At 46.0% G+C, this 27,536-nt stretch overlaps 1 protein-coding gene across 2 annotated transcripts; it reads right to left on the reverse strand.

The window, feature by feature from the left end:
• Positions 1 to 2,684: 2,684 nt before the first annotated feature.
• LOC119173286 (uncharacterized) lies at positions 2,685 to 25,540 on the reverse strand. 2 transcript variants are annotated; one of them, XM_037424173.2, is made up of 2 exons: positions 24,273 to 25,540; positions 2,685 to 6,816 (listed from the first exon to the last, which is right to left on the reverse strand). In XM_037424173.2, the coding sequence occupies exons 1-2, from the start codon at positions 24,303 to 24,305 to the stop codon at positions 5,917 to 5,919; spliced, it is 933 nt and encodes a 310-aa protein (XP_037280070.2). In that variant the 5' UTR covers positions 24,306 to 25,540; the 3' UTR covers positions 2,685 to 5,916. The 2 variants fall into 2 exon arrangements, with proteins under 2 accessions (XP_037280070.2, XP_075752491.1); XM_075896376.1 differs by lacking the exon at positions 24,273 to 25,540 and having other exon boundaries at positions 2,685 to 2,868; positions 6,565 to 6,869.
• Between the last annotated feature and the right edge of the window lie 1,996 nt (positions 25,541 to 27,536).

Here is a 27,536-nt window from a genome sequence, read left to right on the forward strand (position 1 = left end):
ACCGATCGGCAGCTGTGGCGTAGTTGGTTAAAGCAACACATGAACTGGTGAGGTCGGTGGTTCCAGTCCCATTGCAGTTATCGATACTTTCTCTTTTTTTTTTGTTCTCGCATGTATTGTTTTAACATTTGCGCCTCCTCATCAGCCCGACTTGCTGTTGGTGGTGGTCCCGTCCACAGGCCCTTTAATATTGGATCTTCGATAACTCTTGCAGGATTGACTATATTTATTATGATAAAGTGTTTTGCGAATTAGTGCTCTTAATCGGCGAGATGCAAAAAAAACACAAAAAAATCGAATGCAGCTGGCTGCATTGGTTTCTTGGGCACAGGAATGTGGATTTCCACGGTTTATCAAAGATTTGATGACAGAAAGGTGCACTGCAACGTAGTCTCGGGCAACTTTTTTTTGTGTCGCTCAGTGTACCATCACCTAACGAGGTAACCGGCAGGCCGCTTTCTTTAAAAATACTGACGTGTCACCGCAATGTTCTAGGCGATCAGCACTTGATAAACAATGCCCAAGGGCAAGTGCCGACGGCGTCAGCCCATCTAACTACAAAACAGCTTGTCTGCCTAGCTCAATAACACGCGCGGCCTGTGACAGCACGGGAGCATACACCTATCAACGGAGTAGAACGGCCGTACGTGTTCGCACTTGACAAAACAGACAGCGATGCAGTAGCTCTGGCCTTCGGAGATCACAGGCTTCGTAAGAACATTATAATAAAGTTGTTTCCATTCATCATATGAGCACTTCGCCGACGCACTGGGGTTTCATGCATGTGCGTCCGGTCAGTCACACGTGAACCCTGCGAAAGCATTCATTTCATCGTCAACCTTGTCCTTCGCGGCAAGCAAAACTCGGCAGCAAGAACACTTTCTCCTTTGACAACACCACGCTTGGCATTGCAACCTAGAAAAAGCAGTACGTCCAGCAACTGTAATCCGCACATCATATTGAGAAACTTTATGGCGCACACACTCAGATGAAGCTGCGGCGCGGTGGATGGCCCCGCTAGCTCCAACCACCAGGTTCAACTGAGCATCCAGCAATCACATGAAGCAGTGACGACACTCCAGTCCTCCGTGGGAGTGGCCTAGGCCATGGCCACGATTTCATCGGAGTTTTCACCATCAACACATCACAGGCGGCTACCATCTCGCTGTGTTTACCTTTCGCAGCCGCAGTGCCCATGGCGCCCCCTGTATTCAAAATACTTGTAATATGTATTTAAATAACAAACCTAAACTAATTGACTTGTTAAACACATGTTTAGTAAACATTTTGTAGGTTTAACGCACTACGCACGAATAATTTACACGTTTAACTCGCTTTAGGTAATATTTTTTTAAGTGACGTCACTTTCGTGCGGCGCAGGAGCCATTCCTGTGTGGGGATGGCTGCTGCGCCGCGCGGCGCACGAGACGCTGCCTTTTCAGATACAACGTTACCGTGGTAGCGTAGGTGTACGTAGTGTACGTACAACATGGCGGTACTCTCGGACGCCCGCTACGAAGTGATTTTGGTGTAGTTGTTCAAAGATTCACTTAGTTCAGAGCAAACGACTGTTTAAAGTGGCTCCGCTTGCCTTCAGTTAGCTTTGATGACCGAGTATCACGGATAAGTTTGTGTAGTTTTTGAGATAACTTTCCATTTCGAACGTGCTTAGGCCTAACTACAAGTTCGATGTAAACAAATCAGCAACATAAATGCTTTCGCCTTTGGTGCGTAGTTCGTATTTACTTACTTTTGTTACTACTAAAATAAACTTGTAACAATGCTTCGCGCGGTGGCACACGCAAACATTCTCGTTTTCTTTTCCCTTTTACTGTTTTAACTTAATAACCATACAATAGATGGCGCCATCATGCCAGCGGGGGCACCTAAACGCTATCTCACCTAACTATAAAACGCCGTCCACAACGATCGTTTTTTTGCACGGTAACGCCATTCCTTTAATAATTGTCTATAGGGGAGCCCACGCCGAGGGAGCTGCTGCCGGGCCTGGCGCTGTCCAAAGTCTGTATCCAGAAGTCTGGGTAGTGATCACAAAAGTATCAAGCTAAGTTTTGGAAGAGCAGTAGAGGGAAGGAGACAAGATGAGCAACTACAAAAAAAATTTTTATTCAGAAAGGCAAATAAAAATAGCTACTAAACAAATTAAGAAAGTAATCATGAGGAAAATAAAACAGCGTGGACATATACGCATCTAATTGGACTTTGAGCCAGAGCTTGCTAAGGCACGTGACAAGTCACCCCGGAAAAGAAGACGCAAACCCAAGAGTTGGTGGGATGAGGAAGTTTAGAGAGCCATAGCAAAACGTCAGGAAGCCTCTAGGGAACACAGAGATGCTAAGCAGCGGGGTGAACCGACAGATGATGTTGAAAGAAAATGGGATATCTTTCTAAGCTGTAGAAGGGATGTATCCTTTCTGATCAATGAAAAGATTGGAAGAAAGGGAGCTCAGTGGCTGGCAGAAGTACATAAAAAAGATAGAAAGGCAGCTGCGAAATTTTGTTACCATCTAAACTCCCTAAGAAATGAGACGAGCCTAGAGCAGAGGTTTATAACTACAGCCCAAGGTGCTAGGCAAGAAGGGGACGAAGCTATTGAATATATAAGAACAAGGGTAACAGAAAATTTCAACAAAGAAGTGTTTATGCATCACAATACACAAGGATGAATCAAGTGACGCAATTTATTTATTTATTTTCCCAAATACTGTTAGCCTTTCGGCTGTTACAGGGGTGGGACATACTAAGAATGACAAACATCAATACATTCAAATCATACAGCAATTTAAACAGCAACACTTGAACTTGTAAATGTTACATGACATATGATTGGAAACACCGGCAATGAGGCTGAAAGAAAAACAGTGCAGTCGTAGTAAGCATACAAATGAATTGCAATAAATTAACATAGTAGACCATGCTTACAAAAAATATATTTGAGCCCTTCCTCAAATTTTCCAGGGAATCACAATGAACCAGTGGTAATGGCAAAGCATTCCACTGACGAATTGTTTTTGGAAAAAATGAATTTGCATATACATTGACACGCTGTTGTGGCACTTCGTATGTGTAATCGTTTACACTTCTTAGGTTTCTTCCACGGCGTGGCGTTAAGTATTTTGTTGTGTTTATGTTTAATTTATTTTTTGACAATAAAAACAAGAACTTCATCCTTGCCAATCGCCGTCGTTCAGCTAAAGTGGGCAGTTGAAGAGAGCGTAGCATTTCTGTTACTGACTCAGTCGAGGAGTACTTTGAAAGAATAAACCTGGCAGCTCGCCTTTGTACTCTTTCTAGCATATTAATTAGGCCGATTTCTGAGGGATCCCACACAATGCTGGCATATTCCAATGTTGGCCGAATATACGTAAGATATGCTGCTAGCTTAACGGGAGTAGTAGGAATTAAGTCTTAATTTTCTTCGCAAGTACCATAGTTTTCTCTCCACCACCGCGCAAATGTTTTCCGAATGGGTCCTCCAATTTAGATTACTGGATATTGTTACACCTAAATATTATATTTCATTGACGGTAGACAGGCGGGTAGAACATAGAAAGTAATTGGAATAGAAGACACGCTTACTTTTGTTTGTGATGCGCAAAGCAACTGTTTTAGTTTGATTTATTTCCATTTTACATTCAGTGCACCAATTATTGACAGCATCAAGAATATCATTAAACGTTTTTTGGTCAGCTTCACTGTGTATTTCTTTTTAAATTAGGCAGTCGTCTGCAAAAAGTCGCACTGTAGTACTTCTATCTATGCCGCATGAAATGTCATTTATGTAAGTTAAGAATGATATCGGTCCTAAAACTGAACCTTGCGGTACACCTGAGGTAACGCTTAATAACTCAGGTTTGAAGCCGTTTATTTCTACATATTGTGTTCTGCCTGTCAGGTACGCACTTATCCACTGTATTATGTTATAATTTATGCCTAGGTGTGCTAACTTATTAATTAACTCCCTGTGGGGAACCTTGTCAAAGGCTTTGGAGAAGTCGAGACATATTGCGTCAATCTGAACACTATTATTTAGGGCACGCGTGAAGTCATCGACTGTTTCTATTAATTGGGTTACAGTGGATAAATTCTGCCGAAAACCATGCTGATTAGTAAAAAATGTTTTTGCACCCTCAAGATACGTATACATAGCTTTGGATATAATATGCTCTAAAAGCTTGCAGCATACACAGGTGAGGGAAATTGGACGGTAATTTTCCACCTTTTGTTGGTCTCCACCCTTATGCGTTGGCACGACCTTCGCCACAAGCCAGTCGTCTGGGACACGCTTTTGCTCTATTGAGGCATTATATATTATGTATAAATAGTGCGCAACCCATTCCGCATACCTTCGCAGTATATCATTTGGTATGCCATCTGGTCCGATCGACTTTTTCACGTTCATGTTCAGTAATAATGATACAATGCCTTCATAAGTGATCTGAACGTCAGGCATAACTGACAACTGAGAAGGAAGTGGCGTGGATGCATCACCATTATCAGGACAAGCAGTAAACACTGACTGGAAAAATCTGTTGTGTAGGTAAGCGATGGAAGAGCAGTCTGTCACCAATTCATCATTGACAACAAGAGAATGCACGCGTCTTGAGTGGTCTTCCTTCTGAGATAAAGGACGCCAAAAACGATGGGGGGAAGATTTCACAAATGTCGGCAATATTTCTTCGTAATACTTTGTTTTTGATTCTTTCAGTTCAGCACGCAGAAGCCTTGATAAATTGCGTATCTTGCATTGATCTTTGTTTACTTTTTGCCTCTGGCGGTTAATGGCGCGCTTCAAATGTATTATTTTCCTATTCATCCAAGGATTCTGTTTATTTTGTATCTTTTTTTGCAAGGGCACAAATTTGATGATACATAGCGTGACAATTTCTTTAAACCTTATCCACATCTTATTGACGTCACTTTCCTCACTGAACGCATCCAAAGAAAACGACAAGTAATCAATTATGCTTGTATCATCGGCCTTGCTGAAGTTGCGCGCATGCCTGAAGCTTTCTTTTTTGCATGGCAAGGCACCATCAATGATTATCTCAACTGAAACAAGTTTGTAGTCCGACAATCCATGTTCAATTGCAACGTTGTATGTGTCGATTCGCCCATCAATAAAAACTAGATCCAGTATGGAATGCGGATACCCTGTTTCACGTGTACTGTCAGTGACGACCTGCGTGAGGTCATGGCTGAATGCCATGTCTAAAAGCCGTTGGCAGTCTATAGCTTCCTTCGATTTAGTTGAGAATGTGGTCCAATTAATTCCAGGAAGATTGAAATCTCCCGCAATAACCATTCTACGATTCCGGGTAGCAATACCATCAAGGTATTGCTGCAAACTTTCTAGGTATGAAGTAGGGCGCCTGGAGGCCGGTAAACGGCACCCAAAACAAGGGAAGTTTTGGGTAATTTTATTTCTACCCATACACTTTCACGGTGGGATATTCCTTCCATATAACAGTTGCTTCAACATCTTCTGCAAGTAGGATCGCCACACCACCACCTCATGTATCGCGGTCTTTCCTAAATATTTTGTAGCCGGGTGGTACGATTTCGCTATCCGCTATTTCCGGTCGCAGCCACGTTTCTGTGACGGTGATTACGTGTAGGTTATAGCTTGCTATTATATATTCTAGATCACTAACTTTATTGATAAGGCTGTGAGCATTGAGATTAATTAAGCGAAGGCTGCATGCACTTGACTGCGAATGGCATCAGTCATCGTCGTCAGAGTGATGTGGTTTTTTCTTTGTATGCTTAAGCTTAACTCGGCAGTTTTTGTCGTAGTCCCAGGAATACACGTCTTTGTCTATGACCAACTTATCGTAATTCAAACGCATGCGTTTTCCTGCATCTCTTTCTTTTTTTCCTGATTCCCATAATAGCTTACGCTTGGCTAGGGTTTCCTTGCAAAAGTCGTCCCCAACTGATATACTGCTGCCTTTTAGCTTTTTTGCAATTTTTGCAAACTGTTAACTTCTCTCGGAAGTCGTATAACTTGATAATGACCGGACGCGGCGAACGGCCCCCTTTTCGGCCTATTCTGTGGATCCGTTCAACTGTTTTTAGTTCGACGCCAAGCCTCCGAACAAAAATGTCCTGCAGTACCGCTTGTTCCAGGTCTTCTGTGGTTTCTGCCTCGCCCTCTTCAACCCGAAAGACCAAAAGATTATTCCATCTACTCCTATCCTTTAAGCTTATTAGCCTTTCTTCTTGTCTTGATAGTGTCACGTTAAGGTTGGTGACGGTTTTCGTTAGCTGGCCTATTTTTTTACCCTGATCTTTGATTTTTTGAATGGCGTCTTCCATTTTAGTCATTCTTTCTCTTAGAGCGCTCAGATCTGCCTTAATTGACTTCTGGCCTTCAGACAGTTCCTTTAGGAGGACTTTCACATCTGGACCTGGGTTGAGTTCAACATCGTCAGACAATAGCAGGCACAAAGAGGAAAATCCAGAGAACAGTACACTTGGGCACGACAGCACAACAACAAATCTGTTGTCAGTTTTGTAACAGTATTCTGAGTAGAAACTGACCTGTTCGAGCAACAGAAGCCGCAGATTAGGCGACATTGCTTTCGCAGTGCTGCCGTGCCCACTGAACGCTGCTGGCAGGGGGTCCAACTTTAGAGGTCCCGCGAAGAACCGCTCTATGCGCGTTCCAGGGTGCCTGCGCTCGAGGGTAGCGTCGACGATGTGCTCGTGGTCGATAACAGTGGTGTCAGCAGCTGGTACGGCCACGCATGCGCTGTATGCCCCAGCTTGTAGTGATCCGCAGACGAAGAAAACCTGTTCGAGCAACAGAAGCCGCAGATTAGGCGACATTGCTTTCGCAGTGCTGCCGTGCCGTGCAATGATTCCATTGTCACAACGAGAGTGGGAAAGGGCTAAGAAAATGGTTACTTGTATAGTACATCAACATGCCCAGATGGCATTCCAAATATGCTGATAAAGACATTAGGTCCGAAGTCTAAGCAGGCTTTGAGAGAGGCAGTGAGCAAACTAATAATTGATGGTGAAGTTCCCGATGAATGGAAACTTAGCATGATGAGCATGATCTATAAAGGAAAGGGGGACAAAGCTGACATAAACAACTACCGTCCTATAACAGTGACATCAGTGGTCTACAGGTTGGCGATGCAGATTATAAAAGAACGAATGCAGACATGGATAGAGGATGAGGGGGTGCTGGGGGAACTGCAGAATGGGTTTCAGAAACACAGCAGGTTAGGAGACAATCTGTTCTCAGTGACGCAGTGCATCGAAATAGCAGAAAAGGAACACAGGCCCCTGTGGCTAGCATTTTTGGATATCAAGGGAGCGTACGATAGCGTGATTCAAGAGGATTTGCTAAGAATACTGGACACACTATGTGTGGAACAACGAGTCACTAATCTTCTAAAGGATATCTATAAAGGTAACAAGGCAGTTATAAAGTGGCAAAACAGGTATCCAAGCCTGCAGAGGTAAAACGGGGACTTAGGCAGGGGCGTTCTCTCTCACCCTTGTTATTCTTAATGTACCTGCAAGGATTAGAGGCCAAATTAGAGGGAAGTGGTCTGGGCTTCAACCTCTCTTTCGTCAAACAAGGAAAACTCATTGAACAGGGTCTACCAGCATTGACGTACGCAGATGATATATTGGTAATGGCCGACAACTAGGAAAATTTGCCGAGATTGATGGACATGTGCGGTAATAGGGGAGATAGGTTAGATTTCAGATTCAGTAAGGAAAAAAACAGCAGTCATGATTTTCAATGAAAGCGAAGGTTGTGCGCTTAGGATACAGGAAGTCACGCTAGAGATAGCAGATAAATACAAATATCTGGGCGTATGGATAAGCAATGGGACCGAGTACCTAAGGGAACTCGAAATATACGTGATGACTAAAGGTAACAGGATTGCAGCAGTGATGAAAAATAGGGCACTGAGGAATTACAATAGGTATGACGTTGTGAGAGCAATATAGAAAGGGGTTATGGTTCCTGGTCTGACGTTCGGGAATGTGATCTAGTGCATGAGATCAGATGTTCAAATTAAGCAACGAGGAATAAATAGGTAGGCTTGCTTTCGGAGTTCACAGGAATACACTAAATTAGGGAGTACAAGGTGATATGGGATGGACATCCTTCGAGGGCAGGGAAGTTAGCAGCAAGATAAAATTTGAGAAGCGATTGAGAGAAATGGGGGAGGAGCGTTGGGCTAGGAAGGTTTTCAGTTACTTTTACATGAAGAATGTCGATACAAAATGGAGGAAGCGAACCAGAAAATTGATTGGTAGGTACTTGGAAAACAGCAGGTGGTTAAACCAAAAATAACTATCGGTTAAGAAGAAAGTGAAGAAAACGGAGACATGAGGTGAATTGGTATGATTAAGAAGTCCGCACTGGAGATCTATCAATCTTTTAAGCAGGAAATCGCCAAGGAAAGGATCTATGATAATACTCGGTGTAGTTCTCTACTGTTTGAGGCCAGGACGGGAGTATTGCGAACCAAGACATATCGGGCCAAATACGAAGGGGTAGACACGGTATGCAGTGCATGTGGAGAGGAGGAGAAAACTGCCGAACATTTGATAATGTTCTGTAAAGGGATTCACCTTATAATTAAGGATGATTGCGCGGAGTTTTTCAAAGTACTGGGGTATAGGGGCAGGGATGGCAAAGTAGTCTTTAAGCGGGTACAATTAACTAGAAGCAGGTTATCTGATTGGTGGCTAAAGTCAAGGCAGGAGTGAAAATTGAACCCTTCACTGCAAAGTAACTGTCCTCAACATCTCTATTTCAAGGGAAAAAATAAATCTAGTTTTTGGTTCACTATGTATTACGGCTTGGTGGCGTAAGCCACCGCCTGATTTAAAGGGTACAGCTATATCAATCCATCCATCTATGCACCACCCAAGGCAGGGATGCGCTGCGCTGGCTGCGCAGATATGGGAATCAACCACGCGCGCGCGGGCAATGTGAAATATTTAAAATATAATCTTTTGCTCGGGCATAGCATCAAATGGCGACCGAGAAAATATTGTGACGGGGGTGTGAGAATGAATGAAATAAATATATTTACAGAGTATACAGGGAGAATCAGGGACAGCCCAGATGGAGGCAAAACAGCATCAACGCGAGCGCGGTCGCTTTCATAGTCCTCGTCGTCTACACTCTAAAAAAAGAGCGAGTAAAAAGGGTGTCTTTTTGCCCCACAACAATAATCGTCATCTATATTGCGTTCCATCCTTGCGCGATTGCCCCACGCCTGGTACATTCCGGTCACGATCGACATGCCCATTATCAGGGTTACATTGCATTCACGATAGGAAAGTGGCCAGCGCCGAGTTTTCAAGAAAGGAAGCGCACGCAAACCTGATGACGATTATTGTAGTGGGACAAAAAGACACCCTTTTTACTCGATATTTTTTTAGAGTGTACCTGATGCTCTCTCGTGTCCGATGTCATGTAACATATAACCCCCCGCCGCTGGCAGCGCTGTCTCGGCGCCTAAAGGAAAGTATGATCATATGCGGAGATGTATGGTTTCAGGCGGGTCACGTGAACGACGTCAGTGGCGGGTGCGGACGACGACGACTGACTGTCCAATGGAGCGGTCTCGTAAATGACCTCGGTAAGCCGGCGTAAAACCTTGTAAGGCCCCGAGTAGCGAGACAGGAGCTTCGAAAAGAGACCAACGTGGCGGCATGGTATCCAGAGGAGGACCAATGAATATGGAGAGTAGTAAACTACTCTGTTATGGCTATCGTAGCGGGCCTTCTGAGAGAGCTGCGAGCCAAGAAGACGTTTCCGTGCGATTTGGCGGGCCACTTGAGCCCGGGCAGTGGCATCCCGGGCGTACTCTGTAACAATTTGCGCAGTTGATGGTAGAAGAGCCTCAAAGGGTAACGCTGGATGGCGGCCGAACAATAAATAGAAGGGGGAGAAGCCAGCGATGTCGTGGCGTAATGAATCGTATGCGAATGTCACATAAGGCTAAGTACTATCCCAATCAAGGTGATCTTTGGAAACGTACATGGAGAGCATTGTTGTCAAGGTTTGATTTAGGCGCTCGGTAAGACCATTTGTTTGTGGGTGATAGGCCGCAGTGAGCATGTGACGCGTCGAACACGAGCGAAGGATGTCACTTACTACTTTTGAAAGAAATGAGCCACCACGATCGGTCATCAGCTGTCGAGGAGCGTCATGGTGAAGAATTACATCATGAAGCAAGAAGTCCGCGACGTCAGCGGAACAGCTTGTCTGTAGCGCTTGTGTGATAGCGTATCTTGTGACTTAATCAGTCACTACGGCTATCCACTTTTTCCCAGTGAGAGAAGTAGGAAATGGTCCAACGAGATCAAGACCGACGCGGTAGAAGGGGACGGTGGGTATGTATATTGGTCAAAAGCAGCAACGTATCGGTGCACAGAACAGTAAAGGCCTGGCCAGAAGAATCTACGCCGCACGCGATCGTACGTGCGCGTGACCCCGAGATGTCCAGTGGTTTGGGTGTCGTGAAGCTGTTCAAGAACAGCGGATCGGAGTGCCGCAGGAGTTACTAGTAGTAGCTCCAGTCCCTCAGCGCTGGTGTTGCGTCGGTAAAGAATGCCATCGAGTAGAACGAACAAGTGCAGCGACGGGCCTACGTGGGGCAAACGTAGACTCTGCATGATAGACCGCAAGTGGACATCGCTGAGCTGTTCCTTGCGTTTGCCGGTGAAAGCTGACATGGCGAAGACACAAGGGTCAGAATCATGTGCTGAAAGGTCGGATGGGTCTACGGGGTGACGGGATAGACAGTCGGCATCCTGGTGCATTAGGCCAGATTTGTATGCCAGGTCAAAGCTGTATTGTTGTAGTTTCAAGGCCCAATGGCCCAGTCATCCAGTTGGATCTTTGAGGGACGACAGCCAGCACAAGGCATCGTGATCTGTAATTATGCCGAAAAGATGCGGCCAAACAAGTAAGGTCGAAATTTTCCGATTTCCCAGACTAGTGCGAGGCACTCGCGCTCTGTAATAGAAAACTTGCTCTCCGAAGGAGAAAGAAGGTGACTGGCATAAGCGATGAGCGATACTGTCCTCGTTGCCGCTGGGCGAGAACAGCACCGATTCCATGTCCGCTGGCATCGGTACATACTTCAGTATCGGCTGATGGGTCGAAATGGACCAAGATGGGTGGGGAAGTAAGTAGTGTTGTAAGGGTGCTGAAGGCAGTTATTTGGTCAGTACCCCAATAAAAAGGCATGTCCTTCTTCAGTAGTTCCGTAAGTGGTCGGGCAATGCCAGCGAAATTCTTCACAAAACGTAGAAAGTAAGAACAAAGGCCGATAAAGCCGCGTACATCTTTTGCGGAACGTGGTATGAAAATATCTTTGACAACTCTAATTTTGTCAGGACCAGGTTGCACGTCTCGAGCACTGACAAGGTGGCCCAGCACAGTGATTTCCCGACGGCCAAAGCGACATTTGGAAGAGTTGAGCTAATGTCCTGCTGTCCGGAAAACCTCAAGAACAGCCGATAGGCGGCTTAGGTGGCTTTCAAATGTAGGTTAAAATACGATGAAGTCATCGAGATAGCACAGGCATGTGGACCGTATCCACGCAGGAGAGATTCCATTATCATTTCAAATGTAGCTGGGGCATTACAAAATCCGAATGGCATAACCTCGAACTGGAAAAGCCCATCCGGTGTAACGAATGCGGTTTTCTCACGGTCTCCATGATCGACAGAAATGCGACAGTATATCCTGATCATAAGTCGATAGATGAAAAGTAGGCAGACCCATGTAGGCAGTCGAGAGCATCGTCAATCCGCGGCAGTGGATACACGTCTTTACGTGTTTCTTTGTTTAAGTGACGGTAGTCTACGCGGAAGTGCCAGCTGCCATCCTTCTTTTTGACTAGCACGACCGGCGATGCCCATGGACTGCAGGAAGGTTCGATGAAGTCTTTTGTGAGCATTTCTTCAACTTTGTGATGGGTAACTTGTCGCTTAGCATTACACCCGCGATAAGGACGTCGTCGAATGGGGTTGGCGTCTCCAGTGTTAATCCTATGAGTTACAAAGGATGTCTGACCCAAAGGGCGGTCATCAGAATCAAAGATGTCACGGTAGGATTTCAGCAGGTGCCGGATATCAGCTGTCTGTGCTAGAAGAAGGTCAGGGGCAATCATCTTGTAGATGGTGGCACCCACTGCACTCTTCGAGTCACAGGCATGGGAGCACGTGGACACAGGAGACAGAGCTTGAAGCTCACGTCTGATGATCTTGGTCACGTGCTCTGCAGTTAACGGCGTCTGTAGTGCAGGCCCGTCTTCGCACGACCAGGTTGCTGCTGTGTTTTGTAGTCGAGTGAAATGGTGGGCGATACGTCGACTTTTCGCGGCCTCAAAACGCTGGCACTTCTTGATGGTGGCATCGACCGTACGTTGCAGTCCTTTCATATTAGAAGGTTGAATGCATCATCTGCAATGCCTTTCAATATGTGTGCCACTTTTTTCAGTTTCTTCCATGCCATTGTCTGCTTTTCGGCAAAGGGCGAGCACGTCCTGTATGTAAGTCACATAGGACTCCGCTGACGTTTGCGCACGAGATGCCAACTCCTTCTTGGCCGTTGCCTTTCTACTCACAGACTTGCCGAAACGGGCGCGCATATTTTCTCTGCACGCATCCCAGCTTCCAATTTCATCTTCGTGGTTCTCGAACCATACTTTTGCTGTTTCTTTTAAGTAGAACAGGATGTTGGCTAACATAAGAGTTTGATCCCCGCGGTCATTCTTACTCTTACGTTCGGACAACGGCAACCATTTTTTAAATGTCGATATCATCAGTGCCACAGAACGTTTCAGGATCTTTTAGCTGCGGAAGGACAACAGTTGTTGTAGTCGCCTCGGCGGGAGGGGGTCCCTGGTTTGCCATGGTGGAAAAATCTAAGCGTCGGCTACTGCGGAGCTCCGTTATATCGTGTTGTACCCTGCACCACCACCAAATGTCACGGGGGTAAGAGGATGAATGAAATAAATATATTTACAGAGTGTACAGAGAGAGTCAGAGGCTGCCAAGGTGGAGGTACAACATCAACAACACGAGCGCGGTCGCTTTCATCGTCTTCGTCGTCTACCTGATGCTTTCTCGTTGCCGATGTCGTGTAACACTATCTTAATTAGCTTCTGGAAAACAGGATGCATATGCCGGTGCGCGACTGAACTGAAATATCATCAGGTCGACAGGATGCCAAAAGTGAGCGCGTAACGGCACTGAAACATTATATCGATGAGAAGTGTAAAAGAGTTGAACGATGAACTCAGTTGTGAGTCATTGCTTGCAACACCTTCTACGGCGAACCATCATTTCCTCAAGCATTAATCGGTAAATAAACCCCATAATTCATAACGTCATACTCAGAGACGAGAATAACGAGTGGTATGTGAATGGATACTCACTACAGAACTGCGCGAAAAATCGACAAGAAACAGAGAAGGCACACACACACACTGTTTCTTGTCGATTTTTCGCGCAGTTCTGTAGTGATGATTTACCAACTCGCCCAGCGTTTAGTACTCTTAAGAATGGATACGTTTTGTTTTCTGCACACAGGTCACACAACGCACTTCCGAGTAGTGGCTCACTATCTGTTTACAACAATGCAATCTTAAAAATTGGTCGCGCGTCCTTTTTCATCCCCCCAAAAAGTTTTATAATTCACAAACGCCCCACAGTACATTGGGCTGCAAGCCTGGTGACGCGCCTGAGCTTCAGGTACTTCCTTTTTTCACGGGAAGATGCCGCTCCTTGTGGAGTACCTTTGTGTAAAAAGGCAAATGGGTGAGCAGAGAAAACTTGATTACTTGATTGGTGAGGCTCAGACCATGTTGTGCTCAGCCCAGTGTGACTTTTTTTAGGCAGGAAACAAGCTTTTCCAAGCTGTCACTTGGAAGCTCATTGTAGCTAAACCACTTTGAATAAGTGATTTCAAGGGCGTCCACAAATGCGAAGAGCTTCTCCGAAAGGCCTACCATAGGCATCCCCACGAGGGGGGCAAAGAGGACTGGCCACCTGAGAGCGGGGTGCTAAATCAGTTTTCTAATTTGACTATAGGCAGCGGGGCGCTCTTTTAGTTATCTGAAAGGAAGGCGCAAAATCTGCCTCATACACCGATTTATTAGGGAGGAGGAGCCCTGCAATGAACCTTCCTACTGCCCCTCCTCTAACGGCAAGCACGCATATATGGGCCTACCCCTTTCAATGCAGACGATTTCCCCGTTCATAGTGTGCTCGAAGTACCGGGAGATGTACCTCTCGACGAAGTGCAGCTCGCACACAGCCGAGTTTTCTTGAAGCAACTTGTCAGCCCGCGGGATCGCTCTCCGCCGCTGCGCTAACAGAGATTCATGCTTTGGAACGCCGAACAACGCATACGTCTTTTTAGCTGAATTGTAGCCTGCAGTAACCCCGCGCCTGGACGAAGCAATGGCTTTGTTTTCGCGCCATGAGAGTGCATACAGAAGCATTGGTGTCAGAGTGCCACCGCAATCAAAAAAAAAAAAAAACGAAGACGAACGCACCTGACGAAACTGTCGGAAACGTGCAAACAACGTGGATGGATGGAATAATTCATATGGCTGTACCCTCTAAATCGGGCGATGGCTAGCGCCATCTAGCCGTAATACTTAGTGAACCAAACACTAAATTTATATTTTTCCCCTTTAAATAGTGAAGTTGAGGACTGCTTAGCTGTGCAGGGTTTAATTTTCACTCGTGCCTTGACTTTAGCCACCAATCAGATATATATAACCTCCTTCTAGTTAATTCTACCCGCTGAAAATCTCTTTTACCCTCCCTGTCGTTAAACCCCCGTGCTGCCCAGTGCTTTGAAAAACTCTGCGCCATCATCCTTTACAGAACATTATCACGTGGTCGGCAGTTTCCTCTTCCTCTCCATACGCAGTGCATACCGTGTCTACCCCCTCCTATTAGGCCCGATATATCTTGGTTCGCAATACTCCCGTCCTGGCCTGAAACTGTAGAGAATTACCCATTCTCCACATATCGGTCTCAGTTGCTTTCACCTTCTTTTTAACTGATAGTTCTTTTTGGTTTGCCCCCCTGCTGTTTTCTAAGTATTGACCCGTCAGTTTTCTGGTTCGATTCCTCCATTTTGTATTGACATTCTTCATGTACAAGTAGCTGAAAATCTTCCTTGCCCGACGCTCCTCCCTCATTTCTCTTAATCGCTTCTCAAATTTTACCTTGCTGCTAGCTCCCTGCCCTCGAATGATGTCCATCCCATATTTATTTATTTATTTATTTATTTATTTATTTATTTATTTATTTATTCATTTTCCTTAAGGGTCCCTAACAGAAGGGACATTACATGAGATGTGGGCATACAAGAAATGAGGAAAGGCAAAGTTGGGTGTGCAACAAAACAAAAAAAAACAAATTTTAGGACGTAGCTGAAGCGGCAGGAACAAACAAAACCAAAAAGAGAAGAGGGGGGTAACAGGTACATTTGTTTGTGGACTCTAGATAAAAACATTTTGCTGTGACAAAAGATACCGCGTATAAGGTACAAAACATTGCCAAGTACACAAAATATACATGCAAGTAAACATTCGACAGAAGTCTCTCTGGTTGGGTTGGGTAGAAAAAAGAACTTGACCACAGAGGAGAACCAGGCACTTCGGGAACTCCAAAGGGATCGAAGCATTGTCATCTTGCCCGCCGACAAGGGCAATTCGACGGTGGTGTTGGACAGCGGGGACTACGATCGGAAGGTTTCAGCTCTTTTAGAAGGGGACGCATACACGCAGCTAGTAAAGGACTCAACAAAGCAAACCCAGACACAGCTAAACAAGCTACTTGCGGAAATTTTCAAGCATTACCCGGATCTCAGAACACTTTACCTGCGACTAATCTGCCGTAACGGATCCGCTCCGAGTTTTTATGAACTACCGAAAATTCGCAAGCCTGGCATCCCCCTTCAACCAATTGTAGACTTCACTTCCTCCCCATGCCGAGCCCTTTCAAATTTTTTAGACCAAATTTTCGCCCCGCTAAACCGGAAGACAATAATTCATGTCCGCGACGCCAGACACTTCGTGCAGCTAGCGTCAAATGTGAGCATCGGCGATGACGAGAGCATGGTCTCATACGCCTGTTACACGGGCACCAACGAAGACCGTTTAACTCCCTCGTCCTTACGGCAACGAAGATGCGGTCCGTGTCACACGGCCACCTTTACGCAAATGAAGGTAAACGGAGCATTTTGCAAAGGACGTTCAACGATCTCTCTTCTCAGCGAAACGAGGTACTCTCGTCCCCAGCAGTCTAGAGGTCAGAGAAAAAGTTCGAGCACTAAGTGGCCGCAGTGAAAGAATAATACATTTTGGCAATATGACACGCTCCTTCATTGTAGTACTCATTAAAACACGTCTTTGTTTACATATATTTACGCCCGCCAGAGTTCACTCACTCTCAACACCGATGCCCTACACATCGTGCCTCGCGAGTCGGGCCGGCCGGCGCCCGCCGATCAAGGTTATCATCAGTGCAATATTGTACCACTTCCTCGCGCCGTCCACTGTGTCACTCACGGCTGAAGAACACAAAATGTGCCCTCACGAGGCAAGGAATCATAAGAATTTTCGTACTGGGCTTGTACACAGGCAACAAAACAACTAAAAGCACAATGTGGCCAGCGTCACTAGCAGCATCGCTACACTTAGCAAATGCGTTTTTATTTGAAATTATTTTTAAAGGTTTGTTAGTCGCATACCTACTTAATAGTGTTTTTTTGTAAAAACCGCATAACGAGGATTTACGAAGAAATCAATAGAGATGAAATTAGAATACTTTTCCAAAAATCAAACAGCGCCAGCTGAGTCCCCTCGCGGCAACTGTTACAACCTTGTAATTGCCGTGTGACACTGCCACAACTCCTTCTCCGTCGAACCCCCTAGGGGAGATTCACGTTGACGGTGTTCAACGGAGTTTGGTGGTGGTCGTTTGACAGGGGTATCAGTTGACGTCATTTCCTTGTTCACCATGCAACGTGCCAGTTGCCTTAGCTGTCTCCGCTGCCTGTGCTGCACTTGAGGAGGATGCATGCCTGAGTGAAAGGACTCCTTTGGCGGTTGACGAGCTCTGTTGTCTACTGGAGTTCTGCCTCTCCAGTACGTACTTCTCCTACAAAGAAACTATTCTCAGGCAGAAAAGTGGAACCGCGATGGGAGCTTCCATCTCCGTCCCGATGGCAAACCTGACCATGGAGTACATAGAAGAGAAAGCACTCAGCTCCTTCTCGCCGTGACCCAAGCTTTTTCTGCGTTATATGGACGATTGCTTTTGCGTCATTAAGACGGCTGAAGTTAAAAACTTCAGAAAACACCTAAATTCCATGCACCCAGCCATACAATTCGCGACCGAGTGTGAAAGCGACCGCTGCCTGCCCTTTCTCGACGTCCAGGTGGCAAGAAAGCGCAACAGCCTGGAGGTCTCCGTTCATAGGCAGCCAACGCACACTGGCCGCTACCTTCAATTCGATTCTTCCCACCCCGCCTGCCACGAGGCCTTGGTTGTGACCACGCTACTCGAGAGAGCTGGGAACGTATGCTCTAATGACACCAAGCGAAAGAAAGAGGAGGCCCGCGTAATTTCTGACCTCAGAAAAAACGGATACCCAAAAAACTTCATTCGAGCCACCACCCGCCACGCAGAGCAACAGAAGATACGAAAACACCAATCAGCCTCAATTGGCAGCCCCCCGAAACGCGTACCGGTTCCATACGTTCAGGGAACCAGCGAGATGTTAGCGCGGATCTTCAGGAAGGAAGGGGTTTGCATCGCGCACGTGCATTCGTGTACGCTGGGCCACCTCCTCCCCCTCCCCCGCCCGATAGACTGGCCCACAATGGAAAGGCATGACAATACTTATAGCGCGAGAACAAAATGACGACACAGAGAAGAGAAGGACATAAAAGACACGTGTCCTTCTTGACTATGTGTCGTGGTTTTGTTCTCGCACTATAACTATTGCCATGTGAATGCACTGGGAGAAGGGTTCCGAGAGAGCGGTTGCTATTATGGGCTGTCCCATAATAGCAATGTCCCAATAGCGGTTGCTAGTATGGGCTAGTTGGTATGCCATGACGATAGTTATAGCGCAAGAAAAAAACCACGACACAGAGACCAGAAGGACACGAGGAAAGCTGCCACACTTCTAATGGACAGGCGCCCCGGTGTCGTTTACAAAATTCCGTGTGCCGAGTGCCCCTCGTCGTATATCGGCGAGACGAAAAACCTACCGGAACGACTGAAGCAACACGCCAACGATGTGCGGGATTTCTACAAAGACCGCAGCGCAGTCGCAGAATATGCTGAGAAGTTGGATCACAAAATATATTTCGAAGCGATGGGCATCCTTGAAAGCGAGCCCAACTGGAGGAGAAGGTTCTTACTCAAGTTGTGGCACATACAGAGGACAGCCCATAATAGCAACCGCTCTCTCGGAACCCTTCCCCCAGTGTATTCACACGGGGGGTCTTTAGCCACCCCGCGAGTGCTTTGAAGACGACGCTGCTAGTAGCCTCCGCAGTTGAGGAAGGAACCAAGTTGGTTCCGAAAGGTCGGGTTTCTTCAAAACTTTTGATTGGAGTCTAAATCACTTCCCACAAAATATACATACACGCCATACTAGGAAGATGACACTAGAAACCATTACACAAGAATTAGCATGGTAAGTCACCCGGAAAAATTATTACGGTTCAGGGATGGTTGACAGGGAAATTTTTAAAGGCTTCGGCATCCTGAATGCTAACAATAGTATCCGGTACGGCGTTCCATTCCTTAGCTGTCCGAATGAGAAAGATTCGGCAAATGTGGTAGTTTTGGGACGAGGGTAATGTACTTGCATAGTGTTGCAACAACGAGCATAGAAATAGGGGCGTTGGGTGACGTAAATGCTGGATGGAGATGCGTGATAGAATTTGTGAAATAATACGAGCCACGCAATTTTTCGGCGTTACTAAGAGGAATGAATGCGGCACGTTTCTTTAAGTCTGTTACACTGGTGAACGATGAGTAATCGGAAAAGGCGAATCTGGCAGCGCTGTTTTGGATGGCTTCTATGTTTTGGATGAGATAATGCTGGCGTGGGTCCCAAATTGCTGCGGCATACTCCAATATTGGTCGTATTATTGTGGTGAAAGCTAATATTTTTAAGTGGCTGGGAGCAAACTTCAGGGTTCTTTGGATTGTTGCGACTCCGGGTGCTGCGGGTCTCAGTTTGGTAGCGGGCCCCCGTTCTAGGACCCATCGTCGAACAAGTGAGTTGAGGCGCTCGTAAAAACGACAACAACTTATTTACATGGTTACTAACTAGGAATTTGAAAAGAGGTGATCAAGTGATCAAGTAGAAGTCAAGACCTGTACAAGAGAACTGTTGAACTGTAGAGATTTATATACACGAAAGTCTTCAGCTTATATAGCGCCTCGTTGTCAACCCTAGGCACATTGTCCGCGGCTTCCGCCAATAGGGCGCTCGATGGTCTAGGTGCTCCACCCGCGAAGGAGAGGAAAGACACGACACAATGCATGCGGAGAGGGCACTGTCTACACGATGCCCAAATATGGTCCCAAACGCACTGCACCGACGTTTTCGCACACATCACCAAGTTTCGTGCACGTCCGATGATCTTAGCAGACCTTGGTTTCCAAGACTCTTCTAGCAGCTGGGTGAGGTTCGAAAAACCGGCTGCCAGTACACGTGTCAAACTTGCCTGACTGTTTGGGTAGGACAATGTAGTGGTGGGCCAGCATATTGTCAAAATATGCCACCCCATTCAGCCGATCCTATGGAGAAAGGGGGGAAGGAGGAGTAGTCAACTAATCCCTCGTCGCCGAGATGGGTTCCGGCAAGGGCTGCAACAGATAGTGCCTTATCCTTTTTTTCAATCCCACATTCCATTCCTCATTGTTTGCTAGGAGCAGCGGCTTAGCTGCGAATATCCTTCTCATCGCGAGATGCAGCCACAACCAGTTTGGTTTTAGCTTTCAGCCCAAACTGCAAATACCACGCTGGTTCTGGTTCGAATCTTTTTAGATCTTCGGTGACCTCAAAATGGCCCAGCTGCTTCCTTGTTTACCTGGAAAGCTTTGCATAGAGTCCAGCTCACAATGGCCTTTCTTGGCTCGTGTGCTTTCCTTGCACAGACCAGTCCTGGACCCCTTTTCACGTTTTGCTGACAGGAAACCAACCCGTCTTGACAGAACACCCTCCCTTGGAATGCATTGAAATATTTTCGTTCACTTCACAAAGGCCGAGAAACGTCAATAACGAGGACGGTCGTAACAGGATATAACCTAAAGATCTACTAGCTGTTGGAATGAGGTGATTGATGTGGAGGGTCCATGATAGGTCACTTGACCAAGGTACTATACGGTATTACAAGGTACTTATACGAGCTAGTCGGTTGTAGAAAACTGTTATGTAGAGCGTAGTTGTACTTGAACGGATCAGTACGTCCGTGAAAAGACACTGATCTACATTTAGAAATGTGTAAGCTCATCTGCCACTTGTGGCACCAATCTTGAAAGGGTGTTAGGTCTGCTTGTAAAGCTATTTGATCTTTATGACAAGTGATTGTGGCGTAAATAACACAATCGTCAGCGAATAATCTTGTTTTTAGTAATACAGTGTGGAAGGTCGTTGATGTAAATCAGGAAAAGCAGGGGGCCAAGTGCTGTTCCCTGGGGAACACCGAAGAGGACGGGAGATATTTGAGACCTAGCTGTATTTATGACGACGAACTGTTTTCTGTCAGTGAGAAAGTCGTTAATCCAGGACAAGACGAATGGGTCGAGATTAAGCAAAGAAAGTTTGGCCATAATGCGGTGGTGAGGAACTTTATCAAAAGCCTTTTCAAAGTTAAGAAATATGGCGTCAGTTTGGATGTTACGGTCAAGATTTGTGTGCAAGTCATAGATGAAGGCAGTAAGTTGCGTTTCACACGAATTACCGTACTGGAAGCACACCCAACCTGAAAAAAAGTGGTGTCTTCAATGTACTCACCATGTGTTCAACGAACTCTTAAACGCAACAAAACAACAAAACCTAATCAATCCTCCTCGTCTAGGTCAAGAAAAAAGTATTTCAAAACTCTCGAGAATGCCGTTCGCGTCAGGGACAGCGACTTAAACACTCAGCGTTGCCATGGGGTATCCCTCTTTTTGAAACGTATGTCAAACGTATACTGTTGCAAAACGAGGCTTCAACGCAGCAGGCGGCCATTCTTAGAGAACAAAGACAATAGGCCCGAGAGCGAACAGTGATACACCTCTAAATAACTTAGTAATCTAGGTAAGCTAGGCTTTTCCACCACCTAAACAGGACACATGCAAAACAATGAAAAGCTAAAAACAAAGAATTCTCGCATGAGTTCCGTTTACACACGAAGAAAAACTGAAGCCTTCGTGCCATCTTTTGCGCTTGCTATAATCCAAGCTCAAACAACACCGTTCGTTACGTGTCTAGTAGAACACACCCTGACAGACTCAAATCTTTCACACTAGATTCGGCTGCGTCTTACAACGGTCAGAAATGTCGCTCCTTCCTCGACTTTCGGTTACGCGTAACGCTCCGTTTAAACTATCACACGATATTTAAGCAAAAAACTAAAGTGATGGAACTAAACCTTGCGTAATAGACTTGTTTGGTTAATGTTTCCTTATCATGCCAGCCTCTTGGATAAAGAAAGCGCTGGGTTCCTTCAGGTGCGTTAGCTATATTCACACTTATAGAGTGCTGTAACGTTTCAGGACCAAACGTACGCTTGCGTATCATCTAAAAATCTTCTAAACGCGCATTTGATTGCAAATGTGACACAATCTGCGTTTAGCATAAACCCTTCGAAACCAGTCTTTGTTTTCTTATCAAACCTTACATACAAAAGAAAACTTTACTTCAAAGGCTCAAAACTAGAAAAATATTGAAAAAAACTGATTTCCAAAAATTCTGAGCTGCATTCTGCAAAAAGCTTGCAGCCGACCTTCATGCTTTTAGTCGTGCACGTGGCGGTCGTGTTCTCTGCCGCATTCGCGATCGCCAGAGGCCACAATGAGCGCGAGCTCCTAGCCCAACTTTGCTATCTCGCCTCAGTGCTGATTCTGGCCGGCTTTCTTCGTAACACCGAAGATTCCAGAAGTGCGGAGGAAAGAAATGCCATTTTCCTTTGGTGTTTGGTTCCACCCAGAATTTTAGGACTAGCAGCCTTTTTTTTAAGAACTTGTTGACATCGTTGTCGACGCAAACCTGTCCCTTTCAACCGCGCCTTCCTTCTTGGGGACGCGCGTCCCTTTCCGCTACTCCTCTCTCGCCAAATTCGCCTGACCATACGCCGCGAAGTACGGTTTGTAGAATTGCCCGATGGCCGACCCTTCCGTTTTCGCTGCGGCGTGCCCTCTGCCTCCACCTTTTGTGGTGCCGCACGTCCCCGCTTCCTTCTTTTGCAGTGACGCTTACGTGCAACCTTTCTTTGGTTGTTACAAACTTCCTTGGTTGCGTCATCGGCAATCCTACAGTTCAGGTGCGCCTGTGCACCACCCTTTCTGCAGTCTTCGCCCTTTGCTTTCCCCGCTCCATTGCTCTGTCGGGCTAATTTGTCTGCGCTACCCCTCGCAAAACCAGACTCTGGGCCCTCCACAGATCTGAGCTCTTGGAAATTAGCGTCTTGCTCGATTTCCGGATAGTGTTCACCATCTGGTCGATCGTTTACGTGCCACTGCACGAGGCATGTCTCTAACAACACACAATCTCTGTTCATGCAGCTGGGATTAGACTTTTCCTCGAAACAATCCTCCACCGAACTTGTGCCTGTTTGTACACCTAACGACAGCCTCGCAATGTACCTTCTCACCTTCTGAAACATTTCCCACTATATCTGTAGGAAATGCTTTCAACAGTAACTCGCCCTCGCTGGCATTACTGTTGGGTTTCAGTAGCGTTATGTCTTCGTTACATTTAAGACTACCTTCGTTGTCCTCTCTTTCAACGTCCGAAAGGTCATTCCCTTGCGGAGGCTCGAGCGTGGTCTCCAGCTCATCAATCTGTTCAATTACCCTATCAGGGCAACTGGAACCAGCCTCGGTCTCACATGAAACACCCTTTGTACTTGCTACAGTTTGCATACCATCCCCCGTCCCACTCTCTACATGCACCACCTTCGCACCATCGGAGAGTCGCGTACTTTCCCTAGGCGCAGTTATGCTAACAATGACCTGTTGCTCTTTTCTCTCCACCGAAGGATCACTTTGCATGTCGCACTGATAGAGACGCGTACCTTTATCGGGCGGTACCTCGCAAACAGTGGCTTTATCGGTGACTTCACACTGCACCATACTCGCCACTTCACCGCACCTTTGGGGCTCTACACATACTTTACATAGACACGACGGACGACGATCCTGATGCCGTTCCCTAATGCGATTATTCGACCTTTCTATCCTCTCGGAAAAGGCCTGCATCGTAGCTTCGTGTAAACGTATTCTTTCGGCTTCTGCCTCCTGAATGCTCTCGGCATACTCTGAGAGGTCCTCATTGCTTGTCCCTGTCCCGACGATCCGCTCGATCCGTTCCGTTCTGTTTGGGGAGTCCGGCACATTCAGTTTCAACTCCTCTGCGATCGCTAGCAATACGGGTTTTCGCGGGGCTTTCAGATTCATGACTGCTTCCGATACTGTTCTCTGTTCCACAAATGATTCCTGTCTTGCAGCTAATTAACCCTGACAACAACGACAGCCCTAGTTTTCTGCCTTGCCTCAAGTTACCTGTAAACTTAGTCTGCAAAAGCTTCCTTAAGCTCTTACACGGAATCCTGCTCTGTCACTGTTAACCTTGTCATCACCTACAGATTATAGCTCAAACAAGCTATCTCACAATTATCTGCACGACGCAAGTTATCTGTTAACCATATGACTAAAACACCCCTGTCACCGTTAACCTTGCCGTCACCCACAGACTATAGCTTAAACAAGCTATCTCACAATTATCTGCCCGACGCCAGTTATCTGTTAACCTGAAGACTAAAATAGCTCTGTCACTGTTAACCTTGCCGTCACCACAGACTATAGCTTAAACAAGCTATCTCACAATCTGCCTGACGCTAGTTACACAATGACCAAATAAGCTGTGCTCCCTACCAGCTTTTACTCACACATTAGTAAATGCCTGGTGAACTTTAACAGAGATAGTCGGCACTCACCCGGCTCGCAGTCATGCCTCCAGCGTCGTGCATCTTAACAGTGCCTTCCGGTTGCCTCTCGCAGTCGATGACCTCGTGTCATCCCTGAAGTGCCGTTCGGCTGCCTCTCAAGTCGATGAGCTCGGAGCATCCGACCGTTGTCGTCGTGTCGCCTCTCGAAGTCGATGGGGTCGTAGCATCTGACTGCTGTCGTCGAGTCGTTGCTACCTGGGTTGACACCATCTCTCCGCTGAATCCAGTGGTTGCGACCTGGGTTGACGCTATCCCACCGCTGCCACCAGTTGTTGCGACTCCTGGTCCTGCGGGTCTCAGTTTGGTAGCGGGCACTCGTCCTTGGACCTATCGTCGAACAAGTCAGTTGAGGCGCTCGTAAAAACGACAATTTATTTACATGGTTACTAACTGAGAATTTGAAAAGAGGTGATCAGGTGATCAAGTAGAAGCCAAGAACTGTAGATGAGAACTGTTGAACTGTAGAGATTTAAATACACGAAAGTATTCGGCTTATATAGCGCCTCGTTGCCAACCCTGGGCACATTGTCCGCGGCTTCCGCCAATAGGGCGCTTTATGGTCTAAGTGCTAAAGCCACGAAGGAGAGGAAAGACACGACACAATGCATGCGGAGAGGGCACAGTCTACACGATGCCCAAATATGGTCCCAAACGCACTGCACCGACGTTTTCGCCCACGTCACCAAGTTTCGTGCACGTCCGATGATCTTAGCAGACCTTGGTTTCCAAGACTCTTCTGGCAGCTGGGTGAGGTTCGAAAAACCGGCTGCCGGTACACGTGTCAAACTTGCTTGACTGTTTGGGTAGGACAATGTAGTGGTGGGCCAGCATATCCTCAAAATATGCCATCCCATTCAGCCGATCCTATGGAGAAAGGGGGGAAGGAGGAGTAGTCAACTAACCCCTCGTGGCCCAGGTGGGCTCCGGCAAGGGCTGCAGCATATAGTGCATTATCTTTTTCTTCAACCCCACATTTCATTCCTCTTTGTTTGCTAGGAGCCGGGGCTTAGCTGCGAATATCCTTCTCATCGCGAGATGCAGCCACAACCAGTTTGGTTTTAGCTTTCAGCCCAAACTGCAAATACCACGCTGGTTCTGGTTCGAATCTTTTTAGATCTTCGGTGACCTCAAAATGGCCCAGCTGCTTCCCTGTTTACCTGGAAAGCTTTGCATAGAGTCGAGCTCACAATGGCCTTTCTTGGCTGGTGTGCTTTCCTTGCACAGACCGGTCCTTTTCACGTTTTGCTGACAGGAAACCAACCCGTCTTGACAGCACACCCTCCCTTGGAATGCATCGAAATATTTTCGTTCAGTTCACAAAGGCCACTTGTAACACCAATTTTGAAAGGCTGTTAGGTGTGCTTGTAAAGCTATTTGATCTTTATGACAAGCGATTGTGGCGTAAATAACGCAATCGTCAGCGAATACTCCTATGTTTTTAGTAATACAGTGTGGAAGGTCGTTGATGTAAATCAGGAAAAGCAGGGGGCCAAGTACTGTTCCCTGGGGAACACCGAAGAGGACGGGAGAGATTTGAGACCTAGCTGTATTTATGACGACGAACTGTTTTTTGTCAGTGAGAAAGTCGTTAATCCAGGACAATACGAATGGGTCGAGATTAAGCAAAGAAAGTTTGGCCATAAAGCGGTGGTGAGGAACTTTATCAAAAGCCTTTTCAAAGTCAAGAAATATGGTGTCAGTTTGAATGTACCGGTCAAGATTTGTGTGCAAGTCATGGATGAAGGCAGTAAGTTGCGTTTCACACGACAGGCTTTTTCGAAAACCATGTTGGGAAGGGTGAATGAAGTTGTGCTGTTCGAGGTGATTAACGATGTTGGTAAATAAAATGTGCTCCATAATTTTATGGGACACTTCTAAGCGATATGGGCCGGTAGTTATATGGGGATGCTTTGTTACCATTTTGAACAATGGAGTGATTTTACCGAGTTTCCAATCACTTGGCACCTGTTCCTGTGAAAGTGATTTAGAGAAGAGTACCTGAAATGCTGCACTAATTATCAATTGTGTATTCTTTATTTTTCTGTTGATGTTATCTATTCCACTTGCAGATGGGAGTTTCATTTTTATAATTACGTTACTTATTCCATTTGCAGATATTTTAATAGGTGACATTGGCTCGCTCATAATAGATTTAAAGTTCTCTCCGGAGTTCGCAAAATTGCTATGTTCACGCGTGAAAACAGAACAAAAGGCACAGCTTAAGGCATTGGCCGAATCTACGTCACTGAACGGTTTGTCATTAGTACCGGATAAGGTTATCGGCGAGATGTTTCTTGGGTTTATTGTTTGCCAGAATTTCGAGCATGTCTGGTAGTGTTGATCAAAAAAAATCACGTTTCGCGTTTTGAATGTTAATCGACAGGCATCGCACAGAGTCGGAATATTCTTTCCATAAGGACGGTTGATTCTGTTTTTTGGCACGTCTGAACAGGCGTTTTTTCTGGTTCATCAGTTTTTTAATTGCGTTGTTAAACCAAAGGGCGGATGTTTAGTTTTAGTTTTTATGCTTGGTATATATGCATCAGTTAGTTGGTTGAGTGTTTTGACTAATAACTTCCAATTGTTTTCTACGGTGCGCTTGTTGAATCCCTGTTCGTATGAAATGTAAAACTGTTCAAGTTTGCTGTTAATCTTTTCATAATTGCCACGACCGTAGAGTTTTATCTGCTTTGGTGTAGGCTTAATTTCTGGAAAAGTAAAACTGAAAGAGGCAAGAATAATTTTGTGATCACTTATTACTTTAAGGTAATGAAGAGAATGCAGGCTACTTGGATCCGACATTAGAATAAGGTCTAATTTATTAGAGCTGTGGGATGTTTCCCTGGTGGCATAAGTTATTACTTGTGTTAGTTGGTAGTTTTCTAATCAGGCTAGCAAATAGCCGCATTCACCGCTGCGAAGGGAAACGTTGTTTTACCATTATATGGACGAATAATTGAAGTCCCCGCAAATTATATATTTTGCACGGGGATACTTTGTGTAGTTTGTCGAGGGTGTCGTTAAGGTTGATGTTAAAGTTGGGCTCTGATTTTGGGGGGGAGGGGGTGGTGGTAACAGACACCTAGTATGATCAGCCCATGGGAACTTTCGCAAGCGACCCAAAGGGCTTCCACTGGACTGGTATTGCTAATTATGAAGTGACGGATTGTATGTATAAAAGCGATGAGCATGCCACCACCTCGACCGGATAAACGGTCTTGGCGATGCAATGCGAAATTGGTTAGGTATGAA

Source organism: Rhipicephalus microplus, chromosome 5, assembly GCF_043290135.1.
Source record: "Rhipicephalus microplus isolate Deutch F79 chromosome 5, USDA_Rmic, whole genome shotgun sequence".
Classification (NCBI taxonomy): Eukaryota; Metazoa; Arthropoda; class Arachnida; order Ixodida; family Ixodidae; genus Rhipicephalus; species Rhipicephalus microplus.

What these genes read in the sequence shown, in the direction of transcription:
- LOC119173286 (XM_037424173.2), bottom strand. Translation starts at nt 24,305, where the DNA reads ATGCACGACGCTGGAGGCATGACTGCGAGCCGG. An exon ending in GAGGCATGACTGCGAGCCGG is followed by an intron (nt 6,817 to 24,272) that starts GTGAGTGCCGAC and finishes TTGCTCGAACAG; the next exon opens with GTTTTCTTCGTCTGCGGATC.